This window comes from Ailuropoda melanoleuca, chromosome 4 (genome assembly GCF_002007445.2).
Source record: "Ailuropoda melanoleuca isolate Jingjing chromosome 4, ASM200744v2, whole genome shotgun sequence".
Lineage (NCBI taxonomy): Eukaryota > Metazoa > Chordata > Mammalia > Carnivora > Ursidae > Ailuropoda > Ailuropoda melanoleuca.
In genome coordinates, this window is record NC_048221.1 from 96064008 (window position 1) to 96084576 (window position 20569).

At 51.8% G+C, this 20569-nt stretch overlaps 1 protein-coding gene across 2 annotated transcripts; it reads right to left on the minus strand.

The window, feature by feature from the left end:
• Window positions 1-6493: 6493 nt before the first annotated feature.
• On the minus strand, window positions 6494-16895 carry BOLA3 (bolA family member 3). Of its 2 annotated transcripts, XM_034659377.1 has the most exons (4): window positions 16817-16895; window positions 14405-14528; window positions 12041-12129; window positions 6494-6739 (listed from the first exon to the last, which is right to left on the minus strand). In XM_034659377.1, exons 1-4 carry the CDS (start codon window positions 16868-16870, stop codon window positions 6674-6676), a joined length of 333 nt encoding a protein of 110 aa, XP_034515268.1. In that variant the 5' UTR covers window positions 16871-16895; the 3' UTR covers window positions 6494-6673. The 2 variants fall into 2 exon arrangements, with proteins under 2 accessions (XP_034515268.1, XP_034515269.1); XM_034659378.1 differs by lacking the exon at window positions 12041-12129.
• Between the last annotated feature and the right edge of the window lie 3674 nt (window positions 16896-20569).

Here is a 20569-nt window from a genome sequence, read left to right on the forward strand (position 1 = left end):
GATTGGAAGAACAGATATAGTTAAAATGGCCATACTGCCCAAAGCAATCTGCAGATTTAATGCAATCCCTATCAAAATACCAACAGCATTTTTCACAGAACTAGAATTTGGATGCAACCACAAAAGACCCCAAATAACCAAAGCAATCCTGAAAAAGAGCACAACTGGAGGAATCACAACCCAGATTTTAAGATATACTACAAAGGTATAATGATTAAAACAGTATGGTACTGGCACAAAAAACAGATGCATGAAATTAAAAATAGAATTACCATATGACCCAGCAATTCCACTACTGGGTATTTACCCAAAGAATAAGTAAAGACTAATTTGAAAAGATCTATGCACCCCTGTGTTTACTGCAGCATTATTTACAGTAGCCAAATTAGGGAAGCAACCCAGGTGTCCATGGATAGATGAATGGCTAAAGAAGATGTGGTGTGTACATACACACACACACACATACATACACACACACACACACACACACACACAGAACTATTACTCAGCCATGAAAAAGAATGAAATCTTGCCATTTGCAACAATGTGAATGAATCTAGGGAATATAATGCTAAGTGAAATCAGTTAGTTAGAGAAAGACAAATACAATATGATTTCACTCGTATGTGGAATTTAAGAAACAAAACAAATGGAACAAAGGGGAAAAAAGACAAGCCAAAAAACAGTCTCTTAACTACAGAGTACNAAAAAGCTGTCCGGAGGGGGGGGGGGGGGGGGGGGGGGGGGGGAAGAATCACAAAATGGGTGATGGGGATTAAAGAGTACACTTATGATAAGCCCTGAGTAATGTACAGAATTACTGAATCACTAAATTATGAACCTGAAACCAATATAACACTGTATGTTAATTATACTAGAATTAAATTATAAAAAAAATGATCAAATGAAATCAGGGATATGAGAGTATTATGCAAATTGCTTTAAGCTGAAAAAACTAAACTATTATTTACGCTCAACCCCAAACATTTTCCCCAGAAGGTGAAACACACTGCAAATCTGAAATCCCTAAATGCCCAAGTGCTTACAAATATGGTGCAGCTCCAGGGTGCCCGCAAAGAAAAGGTTTCCTGTGACCATATGTGGTTGAGGAGTATGTTTTTGGCGTCTAAGGCACAGTTCTTCTTAAATCTAAGATAAGCAGAGGCTAGTCCTTTTTTATTTTTATTTTTTTATCTTAAGTAACTCGACACCCAAGGTGGGGCTCAAACTCACGATCCAGAGATCAAGAGTGGTATGGGTTTCAGAGGGGAGGGGTGGGAGGATGGGGTAACAGGGGCATGGGTATTGAGGGCACGTGTTGCGGTGAACACTGGGTGTTAGACACAAGTAATGAATCACTGAACACTACATCAAAAACTAATGATGTACCGTACAGCGGCTAACCGAACATAAAAAAAAAAATAAAAAAGAGTGGTATGCTCCTCCGAGTGAGCCAGCCACGGACCCCAAGCACAAGCTTGTCCTTAATGACAAAAACAATTGCTTTCTGTCAAACACATCCATCATTACCCCCACAGAATATATTGATACGCACTGCTATTTAAAAACTAAAAGGTCGTCGACAGCAAGGAAATTCTGAGAAACTGTCAGGGCCAAGAAGAGACGGAGGGGACATGACGATGACAGGTAATGTGGAGCTGTGGAGGGGACACCGGGGACAAGATATTATTAATGGAAAAACTAAAGAAATGTGAACGAACCACGGGCTTTAATTTGTAACACCGTACCCGTATCAGCTCATTAATTGTAACAAATGTGCCACACTAATCTCAGCTGGTAAGAGGAGGGGAAGCGGCGTGGGATACACAGGCACTCTGTACTATCTTCTCCATTTTTCTGTAAATCTAAAATAGTTCTAAAAAGTTATATAACCGTCCTAAAAACCGTTTATTTAAAAAAAGCTAACATTATTACTTGATCTTCAGTTGTTCTCACTCTTTACTCTTTCATCCATTTGTTGAGCTGGCTGCTCTGCTCCCTGCGGACCACTGTGTTTGTATGGCCACTGGGGACCTGGCCACCTGGCCGGGACCAGACACGGTTACAGACGCTCGGGGTCTGAACCAACGGCGTTTGAATAAAGGTGAACGCGACTGAAGACACAGGCACCTTTTACTTGTACCTTCTTATCTGCCTCCCTAATAAGCATTATATTTTTCTAAAACAAAATTAAAGTGCATACACTTTCTTTGAAATTCCCGGTGTCAGGGTATCTTACCACGACCTAAGAAATGAGCCCAATTTCCTGAAAGGAGGCGCCTAATGACAGACTTAGTCCTACCAGCCTTATGAGAGCAAATGCAAGCAGAAAACATGTCAAAAGTCGGGCTCAGTTGGCAAGGGGAGAACTGCGAGGTACGGCTGGTGTGGCTTAAGGCCGTCTGGGTTGCAAGTAAGAAACAACTCTGCTGACTCAAGCCAAAGGTTTCCGACACACGCGGGCACACGTGGGGGCGTCTTACCTTGCGGGCCCGAGGGAGCACAGGGTAGCGAGGCGGTGCACGGGGGTGCTCCGGACAACTCGGGAAACTCCTAGCTGGCAGAGGCCTGGCTCCTTTTTCCTCGGATCCACAGGCTGGATCCCACCTAGGGCAGGTGGGGGGCCCGGGGGCGCCCCCAGCTCAGGCAGCATGGGTGCTCTCCCACCATTCACCCCGTGAAGTTAGGGGGTGGGGGTAGCCCCCCCCGCCCCCCCCCCCGCCAGGTGGGTAGGGGGTGGAGGTGAGCTGGCAAACTGACGCAAGCGCAGCAGCTCCCTGGAAGGAAAGCGGGTGGGCAGGGCAGGCCTCACCCAGGTTTGGGGGCAGAGGTAGGGGTCGGTCCTGACTCACGAAGCTCTAAGGCGTGCGGGGCGGTTCACGGCTGTATTTAACTGCCTGGTCTCTGCCTTGTGGACCTGGGAACGCCCCAGGTGTGAGTATTTTTAAACACCCCAGGTGGTTCTCATTTGCAGCAGGATTGAAAATCACAGTGTTCTTTATTCCCCAGTGTCGGCTTCCTCTCAACTCAGATTTGCCGATGCCCCGCCTGGCATCTCCCAGGCCGTTTTTCAAACTTCTGTTTGTCCTAGACGGAATCTCTCCTTATTTCCTGATTTGAGTGCCCTTATTGTTTGCCTGGAGCTTTCCAGCAGCCATGAGCTGTCCTTGGTCCTTGGGTCATTGACTCTCACCTTTCCAGTTTGGATTCCCAAGAAAGAATTGGATTCCCTCGCTCTTTGCCACGGCTGGTATAGGGGTGGGGCTTCGTGGCCCCCTTCCCCTCGCAGGTGCAGCCCAGCCGTGCCCTGGCTGCTAGTTGAGTGGTCTAATCGGGAGAGTGGGGCATTACATGAACCCTTGGGACCAAAGGGCCTGGAGGAGGGCTGTGCGTGGGGTAGGGTCCCTTAGATTGACTTAATCTGGTCAGCAAGCAGCTATCTCAAGATGCTTTAGATTTTCCACTGGAAAACTGGACACTGTTTTTAAAAGGACACTTGACTCAGAAATTGTAACATCTCGACTCAGCCATTTCCACAAGTAGCACTTAATCACAAAGCTAAGAGTTGGCTGTATAAACAATTTATTCTTGTTTAATCAACTAAAAAGAAACACCGATTCCTCCAACTTTCCTTTTAACCTTGAAGGGAGAACACCTGCAGAGGGGGTAGGGGAGCTACTTTAAAAAGTTCTTGTGGCCAGATTTGGGAACAGACACGTGGCTGTGGTAGGGCTGCCACATATCTTGGGGGCCTGAAGAGTCGCCTGGGGTGGGGAGTCGGGGCGAAGCCAGGGAAGACTCTGAGTTGCCCCGGTGTCCCCAGACTCCTAGCGGGCCTGCTGGACCCCATCACCTTTCCCTCCAGCCACGAATACCTGTTGTTTGTCCCCAACCTCTTCTTGGAACAGAACCCCCACTTTTTGAGGCGACTGCTCTTCCCTCCACTCCAGCCCAGAGAGAGGCTGCCACGTCATGTGTCTCTTGGGTGGCTCCTGATTCAGGGTGGGCCCCGCCAAGGCCTTCCCTGGCATTCTTTGGACTGGAACTTGGAAGGAAAGTCTGCCCTTCTCGAGGCTTGGACATACAAATTAAGAGCTATGGGGTGCCTGGGTGGCTTAGTCGGTTAAGCATCTGCCTTCGGCTCAGGTCATGATCCCAGGGTCCTGGGATGGAGTCCCACATCAGGCTCCTTGCTCAGCAGGGAGGCTGCTTCTCCCTCTGCCTGCCCCTCCCCCTGCTTGGGCTCTCTCTCTCTCTCTCGGACAAATAAATAGATAAAAAATCTTAAAAAAAAAAAAAAGTAAGAGCTATGGGCAGTACAGGGAGTGAGTCATAGCCTGGCAGTGTGTGGTGAAGGCCAGTCTACAATAAATGTATCTATAATAAAGCTGATCTGCAGAGAGAAGCAGACAGGAGACGTGGAGACCCAGGGTAGTCATGTGCTCCTGACGTTTAGCTGTCTCTGTCCTTTCTGCAGTTTGGCCCTCCACCTCTCCTCCAATATGTGAAATGCCCCCGTGTCCTGCCCATACTGCACAAGTGTACCAATGCACACAGTTATCTACTGTTCTAGAACTTACCTTGAAAATTAGTGGCTTCAAACGACAAGTATTTATTACCTCCCAGTTTCCATTGGTCAAGAATTGGGAGTAGCTTAGCTGAGTGGTTCTGGCAAGCTGCAGTCAAGATGTCCGCTGGGGCGACAGTTGTCTGGAGGCTCAACGGTGACTGTGACTCGGAAGGACCCACTTCCAAGATGGCTTACCCAAATGGCTCTTGCTTTGGCAGGTTTGGTTCCCTGCTGGCTATTGGCAGGCCCATTTCATTGGCTGTTGGTAAGAGGCCTCAGTTCCCCACATGGACCTCTCCACAGGCTGCTTGAGTGCCCTCACAGCATGGTGGCTCCCTTCCCTCAGAGGGAGCAATCTGAGAGGAGGAAGCCACAGTGCCTTTATGACGTAGTCTCTGAAGCGGCCCCTTGTCCTTTCTACTGGATTCTGTTCTTTAGAAGCAGATGACTACGTCCATCCCACCGTCAGGAGGACAATTAGGCTCCACACGAGTAACCAACATGTATTTAATTCTGCAAGCTCTCTGTTCTCGCTGACTGCTACCTTCTTCTGGCCCCTCGGACTCCATTCTTCGGTGTTTCGTCACTATGCCACCTAAAAGCTGTCCTCTGGGGCACTCCTTCTGAGCTGCCTCTGATCCTCTGTTCTGTTGTATCCTGGCTTTTCAGCTCTTACGCAACTCAGCAAATCTATTCCATGTAAAAGGCGGTTATGCCTTGGCAGGACACCAATCCCTCCCCCATACTGTGGAGATAGAGAATATTTTTAAACCCCAAAATGGGGGCATGGTATAGGAACAGAATATTTAAAATTTGTGCTGCTCCAAAACTCGGGCCCAAGGTTGTTTCACCCACATTACTTAGGGAGGTACTAGGGGTCTTCAGAAATGAGACTGACCACTGGACTCTCTGGTGAGCAGCATGAAAGACAAAGGAGGCGTCTGAGGAAGGAGCGGACGGGCAGCCTGCCATCACCGGGGTGACCGGGGTGCCGAGGACTGAGTGGCAGTGGACACAGTCTCTCAGAAAGCTGCCCAGGAGGGACGTGGGGGTGGGAAGGCAGGAGCCACACTGTGAGGGGCAGGTGAACCCATCAGGGATCTCTCGCTTGCAAGCAACAGACACTGACCAGACTGATGTGAACAATAAAGAATTTAGTCAAAGGACATGAAACAATCACAAAACGTCTAGGAAGACTGGCGAACCAGCTCTGAAAATGGGCAGGAACAGGAAGCCTCTGTTACCAGAGCCCAGATCATGCCACAGACCCAAACACCACTACCACCACCACGGACTCCAGAGACAACAGCTTGTGACACTGACTCGGTCACTGCCAGCAGCCAGGATGCTGGACACGCTGCCCCAGAGGCTGGAGTGGATGTGCCGCTACCCCTCCTTCTTGGCTCATCTGCTCCCCATCCGTCTGATTGGCTGAGTCTAGACCAGCGACCTGTACCCATATGCAAGGGAGCTCGGAAAGCAGACCTTTCCCTCTGCTGCTGTGGGAGACGGGCTGCACCTCCAAGATGCAGAGGGCAGGGGGTCTTCAAACGGGAAGAAGACCTTGATCCTGGCATCCCAGACCCCTCAGAGTCCACTCCAGGGAGTCGGAAATTGAAGGTCTAAGATCATTCTTGTAAGAGGTTTGGAGGGGAAGGGAAAGACAGGTACGCAACTGAGGGAACAGCAAAACCAAAAGGTATTTTTTTCCTCTTCTCTTTTTTTCTTTTGGGTAAGATTAAGGGGCCTTAATAGTTTCCTAGAGGAGAAGAAACAAAGTCTCTTGACACGACAGAATTAGCTGGCACTCCCCTCAGTGCGTAGCAGCAGGACAGGAGTGTCCAAGGACGGGAGAACTTTGGACAAAGGACATTGCCTCTGAAACAGAGGAACTAGACGAATCACCAATGACTCTTCAAAAGGTTTCGGTTGTGTGTTGCCTTTAATTAAATTCTAAATAGAGAACATATCCTTCTACAATTATAATACGGAAATGTCTATGAACAGAATAGATAACTTTTTTGGCAAATGCCTAGAAAAGGTTGGTGTCAGCCAAGTTCATCCAAGGTGTTAAGCAGCGGCATCTACGCGGCCAGGATGTGGTCAGTGTTTGGGGACGGAGGTAAATATCCGCAATCCGTGCATTCCTTTGATTTCTTCTTTCAGTGCCTAAGTAAGGAGAAGAGCATCACTGTTTGGCATTTGACACCGACTGCGTACGTCTCTACGAGAGCGTCTGTGTATAGCTCTGTCTCCACCGGAGGCTCGCACAAGCTTCGTCTGAGCGGTTTTTCCTTTTTTTTAGAAAATAATATTTTATTTTTTTGAATTAATGTCTAATGAGGCTCAAAAATCAAGTTATAAAAAGGCAAGCAGTGAGGTGTCCCCCCACACCTGCCCTCCACCACCTCCCATTCCCACCTCCATCCCCAAATGAGAGAAATGGTGTCAACTTCTTGTATGTCTTTGCAGTGATTGGAAAATGCATGTTTAACCTAATATGAATATATATCCACCCTGCTACCTTTTGATAACACAAATGGCAGCACGTCCAACACATTGTTGGACACTTCCCCTTCTCCACTAGCCACTGGAGATCTTAATTGTGGACTGCCGGTGGACCTACCCCTATGCCCGCTATTAGGTAGCTATGTGCCTCTGGCCCAGCCTGATTGGTCCAGGGGGTGACACGTGACCCAAACTGGGCCAATCAGAATCTCTGCCGGGATTTTTCAGTGTGAAGCCTTGTCTCTGGGGTGACTATTACCTGAACGATGTCAGTTGGAGGTGGCTGGGGGCCATGTTCTCCAACAAAAAAAGAAAGCCCATCTCCAGTAGGAGAAAATGAGGCCAACGCATGGAAGCCAAAAGCTCAGCGAGGGGGAGAGAGAGAACATGAAAAAGAGCAAGCAGATGAAGCATTTAAGACCCTGAATCTAGACATGCCAGGCACCAGATAATTTAATTGCACGGGCCAATTAATTCCCTTTGTTTGCTCTTGCTAGCTTACAACAAAACAATTCCTACCACGTGGAGTCAGGTTTATAGGGAGAACGATCCTTAGGGATAATCCAGTCCCATTCCTTTCTTTGATAAAAAAGAAATAGAATCTACCCCCCTGTCCAAACTCAGCATGCGAGGAACAAAATCAGGACATGAACTGATGTTCTGGCCACTCCTCGTTCCCCTTGGGCTCCTGTCCAGCCCTGAAGCCAGGAGCTGCTGTGTGCTAGGAGCCAATGAACTGCCCTGCCCCTTCCATATTCACCTACAACCCCTCCACTCTGCAGACAACAGAAATGCCCTGGGGAAAAAGCTTCATGTTGGGGGGTGGGTGGGAAGAGAACACAGTTCCATAGGCCACAAGCTCTCTGCTTTCTGTAGGCACAGAATTCTTCCTAAAGGCTGTCCCTGTCCCTGTATTTGGGCTGTCACCTGGGCCACAACCCTTAAAGCCCCCTTGGATAGGCGTGGGCCCAGCCACACCTTCACATGGAAGGCCTTGACCCCTCATGTCCTGTGCACTTGGCCCTCCCAACGCCTTCTACCAGTTCTCTTGCAGGCTTCTGAGGGCCTGTGACCCAGGTCACAGTATCTCCCAGATACAGAGGGCCTTAAAGATCACACGGGTCACTTCACAGTTGAGGTCCTGGTAGGGAAGTGACTTAGCCATAGCCCCACAGTTTCTAAGATGTAGTTTGGTAAACATTTCTCAGCGCCCGCTGTTGTGCTGGGGTCACAGGTGCAAAAGGCATGGGGAAAGGATGAGAAAGGTAAAGGGAAGTAATACAAGGGCACAAAAAATGGACACGGTGGACAGTGACAGGCGCTACCGGACCACGAGGCCACAAGCATAGCTGTGGGTGTTCACAGGAGGGAGTCAGCACCTGCACTGGCCGTTCGTGCAGCTGGGCAGCTGGGAGTGAGACGGGCAGAGGGACCAAGCACCGGGCCCAGGAGGGAAGGCGAGGAACCTGCCACAATTCACCGGGGGAAGCCTGGCTGTGAGTCAGGAGCAAGCGGTGCGAGACTGGGGCAGGCCACAGCGGGGAGGGTGGGTCTGGACTCCTGGGCATTCCGGGTACCCGCTGCAGGGCTCTGGGCAGGGGAAGCATGGGCAGAGGCAGCCTCAGGGGCGGGTGAACGGGCAACAGACAGGAAAGAGGCCAGAGAAGGGGAGAGGGTGCCTGCTATCGCCCGAATGCCTTCCACATGCGTCACGATGCCGGGCACGTGCGGCCAACACCTCATGCAATCTTTGCCAACACGGACACTGAGGCTTGGGTCCCACTGTGAAGCAGACAGCTGAGAAGCAACCAGCTTCCTCCGACACAAAAGGGAGCTCAGTGCTCACTTGTCTCCCTGTGGCTGTTCCCCAGGGCGGGAATAGGATGGACGGCATCCCTGCAGCCTGGCCCAAAGTCAACACCAGTGACTATTCCAGAAGAGAAGTCTGATGAACCCCAGCAGCTGAAAGAGGCCAGGCTACATGTCGGCAGGGTCCCTGAGGAATGGTGCATTCCTGCTGAGGGTGGAGTAGGTGTGAGTCGTGAGGGCAGGGACGCCCTGTCCCCAGGGAATCAGGCAGGGACTGTCTGACCAGCAGTGGATTCCAGTGTCAGATGGACCAGGTGGCCTTTTCGGGGCCTTCTGGACTGAGAGTCTCGATTCTATTAGGGTGACTAAGCACGATCAACGAGGAAAGTTGCACCCAGCCCAGGACCACCAGGCCCCCACCCGGGAGCCGGGGACCCACAGCATCCAACCATCACCCTCCTGAAGAAGCTGCTGACTCAGCACCCGTGGAACAGAAGCCGCGGCCTGGATCTGCTCGCCTCACCTCCACTCCACTGCCAGGCCCGCCTCCTCCTCCCTGCGGGCCCCTCAGAGCCGGGATTCCCAACACCTCTAAAGACGGGCAGCGAACTCCGGGTCCAGCCCAGGCCCTGCAGGCCATCTGACCTGCTCTCGAAGACATTTCCTTCCGTTTCTCTCAGAGACTCCCTCACAGCCAATGCCTGCAAATGCAGTCCTCTGAAGATGCCCACGAGGGCACGAGTCCTTGCGGCGGGTGCGCCGGAGCCCTGTACCTGCCATGCTAACGTGGCCTCCGCGTGGGCTACGGGGCGGGCTCAGTAGGCACCTGGCTGCGGAACCACACGGCCTGCCAGCAGGGCCCGTGCGGGCGAGGGGCAGCACTCGGGGGGCACAGAGCTCGGGGGGCACAGCACGCTTGGGGGCTCAGCACTTGGGGGGCACAGTGCACTCGGGGGCACAGTGCTCAGGGGGCACAGTGTGCTCAGGGGCACAGCGCTCGGGGGGCACAGCATGCTCGGGGGCACAGCACTCGGGGGGCACAGTGCTCAGGGGACACAGCACGCTCGGGGGCACAGTGCTCGGGGGGCACAGCACGCTCGGGGGCACAGAACTCAGGGGGCACAGCATGCTCGGGGGCACAGAACTCAGGGGGCACAGCATGCTCGGGGGCACAGCGTGCTCGGGGGGGAGCACAACGCTTGGAGGGCACAGTGTGGTGGCTGTGGTGCCCCGGGTCCAGAGTGCACCTGTGCCAGCATGGCGTGCTCTGAAACGGGAGCGTGTGTGGCCACTAAACACTTCAATAGTCTGTAAGCCCATAATCACACCAGGCCAGCTCTCCTTACTGCCTGCAAACTCTCAGCAAAGACTGGTGGAGCTCCTTTAGGTGGCAGCTGCCAGGTGCGGGAAACACTGCAGTGAACAAAACAGAGCCAGGGCCGGCCGCGTGGAGACGGCTTCCCAGGGCAGCGGCAAGCGGCGTGCAGGGCTCTTCTGCTCGGAGGGTGCCGGGGAAGCCCGTGCTCTGCAGGGGTCCTGAGGAAGCCTGGAGCCCACGATGATGTAGGGGATAGTCCCCCAAACCCAGGGAATGGCCGCCTTCCCCCCAGACACACAGCGGGCTCCGCCCAATGTTGAGGACAAGGATGATAATGGTGACGGCTGCTGACGTTTACCGTGGCTTACGAGCTGTCAGACAGCATTCTCAGTGCCACGTGTGTGCTCTACCACTAATTTTCAAAACAGCCCTTTGAGGCAAGTACTGTGTCTCTCCCCGGTGACAGATTAAAGAACCGACGCACAGGGAGGTCAAGTAAGTTGCTCAAGATCACACAGCTAGAAGGTAGCAGAGCCCACGTGGGTAACGCGCACAGGCAGACTCCAGAACCTGCATCCTCAGCCACTTGTAATGGTGGCCCCAGGCCAGGGGAGGCGCTCAAATTCACAGCACTCTTAGGAACCCAGGCGCAACAGGCAGCCCTAGGAGTTTTGGGGACAAAACCCAAAGTCCTACCGGTTAGGGATGATGTGGGCCAGTGAGGTCCTCCCGGTCTTGCCTTGGCTCCCGCCCGAGATCACATGGGCCGAGAAGCACTTCGGGGGAGCCGAGTAGCCGTTCCACCCCAGCCCTCCCTGCAGGCCCGCAGTACACCATATGGCCATAGGTGTCCGCATGCAAGTGAAAGACTAGGCTCCGTGAAGAAGTCAAAGACGAATCCGAAGGGAAACAGCCCACAGAGGGATGACAGGGCCAAGGGACAGACAGCAGGGACGTAAGTATCCAGGACGCAAGGCAGAAAACGCTGGAGTCGGAGGGTGCAGGGACATTCCTTCCCCGCCAGGCAGGTGGAGGAGGGCAGTGTTTGAGCCGGGTGCCAGAGGAGAGGAAGGGAATTCTGATCTGGGCAAAGGTCCAGAGGCACAGACAGAACAACGGGCAGGGAACATGGGAGGGTTCATTCGGAGAAGGGTGGGGAAAGGCCTGGAATAACAGTCTGGGACACCTGAAAAGGGGCCACCCAGGGATTCTCATGACCAGAGCTGTGCTGGGCGAAAATGAAACTAGTTCACAATGTGCAAGACCTTCCGGAATGATGTCAGACACACCTGCTGCAGGGGGCACTTGGCAGATACAGGCCAGGGGCCCAGGCTGGTATAAAGTCCAAGTAAAACAAGCATAGATCATGAAGAAGCTGGACCTTAGTCTGGTTAAATCTGATGTTCCAGACTCATGATACCCTGTCACTGGGTCTGGGGCAGCTGGAGCAATTCTCAATCATGCCGTGCCTCAATTTACCCAAAGAGACGCTAAAAAAAAATTCTTCACATCTACAAAAATATCTATTATTTAGTACTTGTATGTCTACAAATATATACAGTAAACATTAGTAGTATTATACAAAGAAATATAGAAGGAAATGCAAAATAACTACTGGGAGGCTTGTTTTCAATTCTGAATAAAATGCCTATTTGCCCACAGCCTGATTCCAGATAGTCCCAGATTACCTTTTGCTCAGGTCCTGAATGCTGTCTGCATGAGCGTAGTATTGCCTTATTCTTTCCTGGGCTGACAGTTAAACACCAGCCCTGCTCGTCAGGCCCTTTCAAGACGCAGGAGACCAATGGCAACCGAGCCGTGTTGCTTCTACTGACCTGATTTACCATCTGGTGCTGCTGGACAGTTCTCTTCTCCTTAAATTCTTCTGACTCGATCCGGATTTCATACATCGCCCCACAGCCTCCTGAAATAAACATGACTCAAAAGTGTTTCAATGATTAACTTACGGCAGCCACCGTCCCATCTGTCCTCAAAGTACTGCAAAACCCAAAGAAGGTCCGAGTATTCTCATCTAGCAGGAAGTTGCTAACATGGCTAGAAACACCTCATGGCTGGGGTGCCTGGGTGGCTCAGTTAAGTGTCTGCCTTCGGCTCAGGTCATGATCCCAGGGTCTTGGGATCAAGCCCCACATTGGGCTCCCTGCTCAGCCAGAGGCCTGCTTCTTCCTCTCCCACTCCCCCTGCTGGTGTTCCCTCTCTCGCTGTCTGTCAAACAAATACATAAAATCTTAAAAAAGAAAAGAAAAGAAACACCTCATGGCTCATGGCGGACGACCTGACCAACACGCCCCATGGGCAGCCTCGGTCCAGAATGTGCTCTTCTTTTTGCAAGGCAACTGCACTTACCCAGGATTATTCCTTGTGGGGCATGAAAGAGAAGGCACAAAGCACAGAAAGCCTAGGAAATGTAGGTTTGCCTGTACTTCTGTTGAGTAGACCAAGAAACCCCCTGGAAGAGGGAGGGGAGAGGCCGAATTTCAGGGTTCAACCTTTCAAAGGAGCGGTGAAACCGCTCATGCAAAAATACACTAAAGTTTGGTTTGAATAAACCTCTGTAATACTAACCCAAAGAAAAGACAGGAACGGAAGCAGGAGAGAGACAGGGGCACAGCAGGACGGGGGAGGCCACAGACATGCTGGTCACGGAGCTGCGTGGGGCGCTCTCTCTCTCTCTCTCTCTTTTTTTTTTTTTAAAGATTTTATTATTTATTTATTTGTCAGAGAGAGAGAACACAAGCAGGGGGAGCGGCAGGCAGAGGGAGAAGCAGACACCCCACTGAGCAAGGAGCCTGATGCAGGACTCAATCCCAGGACCCTGAGATCATGACCTGAGCCTAAGGCAGACGCTTCACTGACTGAGTCCCCAGGCGCCCCTGCACGAGGCTCTCTTCAGCCCCTCCTGGTCTGTGAGCAGCCTCAAGGGTCTCGTGCTAGGCCTCCTCGGAGAGGGAAGAGCTTTCTGGTCAAGCTGTCAAGGCAGAGCTTGTGGTGGACACATCCACCCCCACCACCTGGCTGGCGAGATTGTGCTGATGACCGACGGAAGTGTGCTGCCCCCACATGAACCAACGCGGGCGAGAGAATGTGTCCCTGGTGCCGGGAGCACCAGCCGGTTTATGAGAAGCGCAAGTTACTCAGCAGGCTTTACGCGCACCAGGAACCCGAGCTTTGGTTAACCAAGCTTCCCAGCCTCGATTACCTTTCCACACTCTGTTCCAGACCGAAGGTCAAGTTCCAGCTCTGCCTGACCTGGGCAGGTAGAGGACTGGGAATGTCAAGGTCTCAGTGCTGCCCTGGGACACCACAGAGGGCTCACCTGACCTCCCGTGCCAATGGGTCTTTGGATCGATGAATTTGTTTACAGTTTCAAATAAAAACTACTTTCTAAACTTTCTCCCAATGCTTGCAGATGTTTGGTTTTCAGAGAAGCCAGTGAGCAGGGGTGATGACGGCAACACAGGGTGCCAAAGACACATGTGGGTATGGAGATGCAGGGGGACACCCGTCTTACTGCCCCTGCTAAGCTGTCCCACACATGCGTCTGGACGAAGGCCCTGTCCTCCTGGCCGGTGGGTGCAGAACTCGCCTCCCCAGCCTGTTCCTAACACGCAGCCAGGCAGAACTTCGGAGGTGCCTGGGGCTGGTAACCAGACTCAGGACAGAGTCTGCCTGTGTCCCCCCATGTCCTGGTGCTGGTTCCAGCTCTGCCACCTCCTCCCTGGGAGGGGCTGGGCAGGTTCTTTGGCCTTTCTGGGCTCGGCTCCTCATGGGGAAAGTAAGGAAGTTACTTTCAAAAGCATAAAATCCTTCTGGGATCTGCTCAAGCTCTAACATTCTAGGGTGTCAGAAGAATGTGGAGAAATTAATGTTTATCTCGAAGTCAAATTAAAGACTGTGGACCTGAGCCCCAGGGTGGCCGAGAGGGACCTCATCCGAGCCAGGCCAGGCTAGCAACCACGAGTCCTCCCAGCTGGGTCTTATCCCCACACACTTTCCCTCTGACGCTTCCACATCCCCACCTCCGGCTGTTGGCTGGGAGGCTGAGTTCCATCTGTCCAAAAGCCACACGTGTTGAGAAGCTGCTGATGGCGAGGGCACTCTGCCCAGGCCCTGCCCCCTGCGCCTGCTGAGGGCAAAATCCTATCACACCCTGCGGGAAAGATGAGTGAAAACCTCACCTGAAATGTCGGTGACTTGGACAGCTGTCGCTCCAGGAAACTTTTCTTTGAGAATTTGGGTCACCTTGAGCTCCCCCTCAGTTTGCGAGGCAAACATCCGCTGGGCACAGTGGAGAAGAGGAAGCTGCCACAGAACGGAGAAGAGTCAGGGCCAAGTGAGATGATGGCGCCCCCAGGCTGGGCTGGGCCACTGTGCAGGCCCCACCTGCCATTGTGCTGCCAGCCAACCCGCCCCCCGCAGCGTGGCCATAGGCTGCATCCCAGGGACCACATGGCAGCGCATGACCACTAAAGCTCCCCAAGACACAGAATAAACTTTTGGGGGGAGTAAGTAGAGGTGGGGAGTGGAATTGTAAATAACTCACTTTGACTCCAGAGCAAGACAAACTTAACCAATCTTGAACTCACGATAATGCCGTGAGAGAGACCCCATAATGAGGTCCGTCTTGGAGGTGAAGAACGGGGGAACTAAGGCAAGTGCTAAGGTTGGGCCCACTGGTGAGATGCGGAGCCAGAGGCCGGGCAGCCCGCCTCAGACGTGCCTCCCCAGGCCAGTGTGCCACGGACCATGCACTGTTGAGACCAAATGCCACCTGTCCTTTAGGCCTGATTCACACCCTCCAGTGGGCTGTGGCCAACTGTTCACTAAGCCAGCTACACTTTGTGACATCTACTAATTCTTACTGGGGAGAAGCAGCAGAATTCTTTTAAATGACCTGAAGGAGAAACATTTTTAGGTTATTTACCACCGGCAACAACACTCCCTCTGCCCCCAGTGGCTACCATGGGAGCCAGTGCTTCTGACGGGAACGTGTCTCAAACCAGGTCTGCAGCCCCTTGACTGGGTTGAGCACATGCTACAAGGGAGACTGAAAAGAGAGCATGGCAGGCCTTGGAGTTTGTTAGGCCTCTTGATGGCAAAGTAACCTGCACAGAACAGTGCCTTTTGAGGCTAGTCAGGGAAGATGCCCAGATGAGAGGTATTGCCTGGGCTCGGGCTGGAGGGGGATGGCAGGTGGGACACACGAGCGCTGTTCATCTAGTGTTGGTGCTGAAGGTACGGTCCCCTCACCCTTCAGTCCCGCCTGTCTCAGGCTGTTCCTGATGGCCCAGAGCAGGGTCCTGTGTTACAGACTCTCAAAGCACCTCTTGTTCTTTTTTAAAGTAGGTTCCCCACCCAGCGTGGAGCCCAACACAGGGCTTAAACTCACCACCCTGTCAAGACCTGAGCTGAGATCAAGAGTCGGACGCTTAACCGACTGAGCCACCCAGGTGCCCCTTGAAGCACCTTCTTTAAAATGACCTGTGCACTGGCTCTTTCACCAGCTGGTTTCAAAGGCCAAGACTGAGTCTATCCTGTTACTGCAGCCTTCCAAAGCTGGGCCGGCGCAGGCCCTCTGGGAGACTTGGATGATGGGTGGATGAATGAATGAACAAATGAATGAGCAGAAGGAGCACACCATTCAGGCCATGCCTACTTGCACCTGCAAAGTCTCCGTTCTAGCAGACAGTTGGAATGCAGGTCAGAAGAAAGATCTGGAGCGAGACTGAGTGCTGTGTGGAGGGACAGAAACTTGATGTTGTGGGCCTGGCTAAGATTGGGATGGGGGGTGTGTGGAGCTTCCTCTGAGGACAGAGCTTTGAGGGGCAAGGGCAGAAGGTAACCCGTGGCAGGCAGAAGCAGTAATCGTTAAGGGGTGAGGGTACTTAGCATTGCTGATTTCTCAGGAGGTCTTTCCTCCATTTTAGCTAACCTGTAGGCAGCGGCCTTTACACGAGCAACCTACTGACAAAATCCCTAGAATCCTGACTGTCCACGCTGAAAGCCACCCGCTCTTTAGGTTGGAGGCAGGCTCAAGAGCGGCAGGAGAGAAAGAAGACGGGGAGGAGAGCAGAGTGGATGAAGTGAGGAAAGGATGAATCAGGAGCGAGGAGAGAAAATTCAGAGAGTGCGTGGTGAGTGCCCTCTGCTGGGCTTCTACGCAGGGCATGTGGGGCTCGGAGAGGGTTACGGTCGCAGAGGTGGGAGGAGTTGCCCAAAGCCCAGAGCCCTCGCACTCTCCGGCACCAGGACGCCGGGCCGTGACTGCCATGTCCCCAGTGCTGTACATCAACACCGCTTTCTCGGCGCCCGCCGGATCATGACTGTTTCTGTGTCTGTCCCCCTCGTCCCCCACCTCCACCGGCTCGGGAGCTCGGCCAGCGCGCGCCGGGGCCCGACATTTCTCCGAGGCCCGCCGCCCGGGCCCACTGAAGAACCCAACCAACTAGGAATGAATGAGAGAAAGGAAAGGGAGGCCCCCCGGGCCGGCGCGGCGCTTCCCCGGGAGCCCGTTCTCGAGCCGCAGCCGGCCCCGCGGTCCCTCCGCAGCTCCCGCCCGGGAAGAGCAGCCCGGTCCCGCCCGCGCTCACCCCCCGGATCCCGCGGAGCAGCGGCGCTGCAGCGGCCGGGCTCCACGCCGCCATGCCCGGCCGACGCNGCCTGCTCCTCCGCCCGCTCGCGACCCTCGCCGGCCCGGTCCGCGCCGCGCTCCGCCAGCCTCCGGGGGTCGTTCCACCAGCGGGCCCTTCTTGCCCAGCCTGGGGACGCCCGGGGTTCTCGGCCTTCCGATCTGAGCTGCCCACACGCCAATGCCCCTCGCGCCCTAGGTAGGACATCTCCCTTGCCGTCCCCACCGCCGGCAACCTCGCTTGCAAACTGGGGAATGTGGGTTTCTCCCTCCTGGGCAGGGGAGCCGTGGAGGGACTTTAAGCAGGGGAGTCGTGTTCAGATTTGCGTTTTAGAAAGATCGTTCGGGCTCCTGCGAAGAGGAGGGGCTGCTGGGGGCTGACACAGGACAGAAGTTCTGAGGCTACCGCGGCGGTCCGGCTGAGATTTGAGGTCTCAGCGAGAGCTGGGGCAGCAGGGATGGAGGAGTGCATCTGGATACTTGGGAGGGGAAGGGAAGGGAGTGACTGGATTGGGCGGCGAGGGTGAGGAAGGGGTCTGGCGTGGACAGTGCAGCGGGTGGAGGACAGCTTGGAGGTTTGGAGTGAGGGGCGCCGACAAACTTCGTTTTGGTTTTCCCTGGTTTAAGGTGCCTGCAGGACCCGGCAGCAGAGAAGTAGCCCGGAGCCACAGACCGTGGAATCCTGAGATTGCAGTGGAAGCTGCTGCCCTGAGGACGGGTAAGATTATCCAGCAAACCTGCCCCACCTCTGGACTGATTCAGACAGACGTCGAGGCCAAATTTTGAGCGAGCCCTTTCTCCCTCTAGCAGTCTATTTCGGCAGTGTGTGGTCTGGCATACCCTGCAGGCTTCCCCGGTTCTTTTTGCTCTTGCATTCCGGCCTATGCAATCAGTGTGTTCATCCAAGCGTTGCACTTGGATGAGCTGGACGGACCTACGGTTGCTCTTTGAAGTGATCACCTAGATATATGCTTATTCGTTCCAGTATTGAGTGACTTCTGTTTTGGGTGTCACAATTTCTCCTTTGGATTACTCTAATAACCTCTCACATTTTTCACTTGATTCCTTAAACATCATGGTCGGTGGGATTAGGGATAACTCGCTAACTTTTCATTTTTCTTCACGGGTATAATTTAAACTACCAAAAATATTTTTCCCATTGTGTAGTAGTCAACTGCCCTTTGCTCCTCATACCACGGGGTTCAGATGAGGTGGACCTATCCCCAGCTCCGGGAGTGGTCACATGTCCCAGGTCTGGCCCCTCAGGCACAGATTGGTTTGAGTTCTTCGCATGACCTGAGCCAGACCAGTGAGAGTTGGTCTAGAGACTCCTCTGGCACTAAGGAAAAGAAACGGTCCTTTCCCCCTGAGTTTCTAAACTGTTAGAGGGCCCAGCGCTGGCTGCCATCTTTGTAATCCTATGTGCCAAACCCATTTTGGGAAATGAAGTCAATACAGAAGGAGTTGTTGAGAGATGTTTGACTCTGTTTGTCACGTAGTTCCAGAAATGAGCACTGAAGTCATTTTAGTTGGATGGGTTTGTCACTTGTAAGAGACCCACGTTAAACTCACTGATTTTGTATTTGCCAAATTCCTCCTTTATTGAAAATCAGTACTTTTGCTTATCTTCAACCTTCCTCTTCCTCCTAATTTCATGATTGCTCACATTATTGTTATTTTGGACCATCACTCTGCCCTAGTAGCCTTCCCTTCACGTCCCACACTGCTGTCAGAGGCATCTGAAGTGAAAACCTGTCCATGATTTGCTTATCTAAAATCTTTCTGACCCTCCATCACCTACTGGCAAAAACTCAAGTTCTTTCCTATGATTTAACCCCTACCTACCTGTCCCTCTGACATCCACCCTTCAGTAATACTGGACGGCTGGTACCTCCCCGTACAAGCCATGCTACAAGCTTGCTTCTGCGGTTCCCCACCTTATAAGCCAGTTTAAGAGTTGTTCTCCAGGCAGTCACCTCTGATTGCCCCACAGTAAACTTAAGGGCCCACAACTTGTGCCTAACTTCTATTGCACATGTGGCAATCAGAGCACTCTACCAATTTATGTAGGTGTCTGTTTTTCCCAGCGGTCCCTGAGCTCCAGCCCAGGCTCTTGATTTAATCCTGTCAGCTGCCCAGCATGGCATAGAACAGAAAGTTCACACACTAGGATTACTGAACAGAGCTGAACAGTGGTTTAGCCATTCTAGCTCCAGAGTGTGAATTTGAACCTTTTTAGGAAAGGACCTCCAGAACAATCTCACCAATCTTAGGCTTCTAATTAGTTCCAACTTAACATTTCAAGTGTAACTTTTTATGATAGAAGCAAATAAAAGGCCAGTTTTACTTTGCTATGATTAAAAGTAAAAAGCTTTAGTCCCAGGAAATGGGTCTATCCCTTCTGCATTTTACCCTTTTTTGCCCTGAACTTGAGATTCTCTTATCTTCACTTGTATTGGTCCATGGTCACTCATACTTACATTTACGTCTGAGCTAATCGCAAAAAAATCCTTCAGGAGGATCTCTTTGGATACATCTTTTTTTCACCTCATAGGTATGAGTATAAACTGCAGTCATTGTTTTTTAGAGACTCGTAGCACTCGTGAGCACACAGAATTTTTACAGATGCATACCAGAGAAAAAGACTGGCCTCACTATGAACTAGCTATTTGAAGTCAGCATTTGTGCCACCTTCTGAAAAACACTGAAAAATTCTTCACATACCTCTCAGGTACCACCCCCTTGCCTGGTGGCTATAAGGATTAAATAAGATAATCTGCTGAAGAACTCCCCCAAACGGGTAGGTTCCCCTAAAGAAGTGATTTTCAAAGCGCTCTTCAGCCACAAGAAAAGAGCTTGGTCAGAATCTGAGTCAATAACTGACTTCTTTCACTTAGCCAATACACTACAAAAAATGTCAGCTGAGCTGAACAGCGTGCCCAGAAATTTACATTCTAGTGAAAACTCCCTTGTCTTTTCACACAGCAGGAACAAAAAGTTCAGAGCAGGAGCCGGTCCAAGTTTTTCAAACATCCAGCGTCAATTTTGCTGTAAACTCTAAACCTCCAAGTAAAATCCAGAAACTTCCACAGCCTTTCTAAGGACAGAGGAATAGGACCTAGGATCCACGAAATCTGAGGCGTCCATGTGTTTGTTTAATTTGTCAACCGTGTACATTTTTTGTTAGGAAGAGACAGGAAAGGAAGAGAGTCTTAAGTAAAATTGTTTTTTCTAGCCAGGGCTGATGCATCTAGCTTTTGGGAGGCAGTGATGCAGAGACTGACATCTCACGGCCAGCAATAATGGTGCAGGCTGTAGTGTCCACTCCAAGCCCTTCAGCAATGAGTTACTAGCTAGAGGGCCTAAGACACGGTTTAGACACTGTTCTGGCAGTGTAGCTTTGAAGCCTGACTCTGGCCCTTCCAAAGATTATTTGGGTTATTCTACTACTCATTTATAAAGTTTAAAATAGCTATCAAACTAGACATTAGACACCGTTACATTTTTGTGAATGATTTTAATCCTATTGAAATACAACAATCAAAAACCGATCAAGAGTTTATATTTTATACAAAATAGGGAGTATTAACCCATATTATTTAGCCATATTAACTTCTAAATTTTAACTCTAATCAAAAGGTCAAAACAATTCTAACATTGCTATTTTGAATTAAAATAAGGCACCTGTAATTTGGACCTCTAAAAATAACTAATA

What these genes read in the sequence shown, in the direction of transcription:
- BOLA3 (XM_034659377.1), bottom strand. Translation starts at nt 16,870, where the DNA reads ATGGCGGCGTGGAGCCCGGCCGCTGCAGCGCCGCTGCTCCGCGGGATC. An exon ending in TGCTCCGCGGGATCCGGGGG is followed by an intron (nt 14,529 to 16,816) that starts GTGAGCGCGGGC and finishes GTTCTGTGGCAG; the next exon opens with CTTCCTCTTCTCCACTGTGC. An exon ending in AGCACCAGATGGTAAATCAG is followed by an intron (nt 6,740 to 12,040) that starts GTCAGTAGAAGC and finishes CTCCTTACTTAG; the next exon opens with GCACTGAAAGAAGAAATCAA.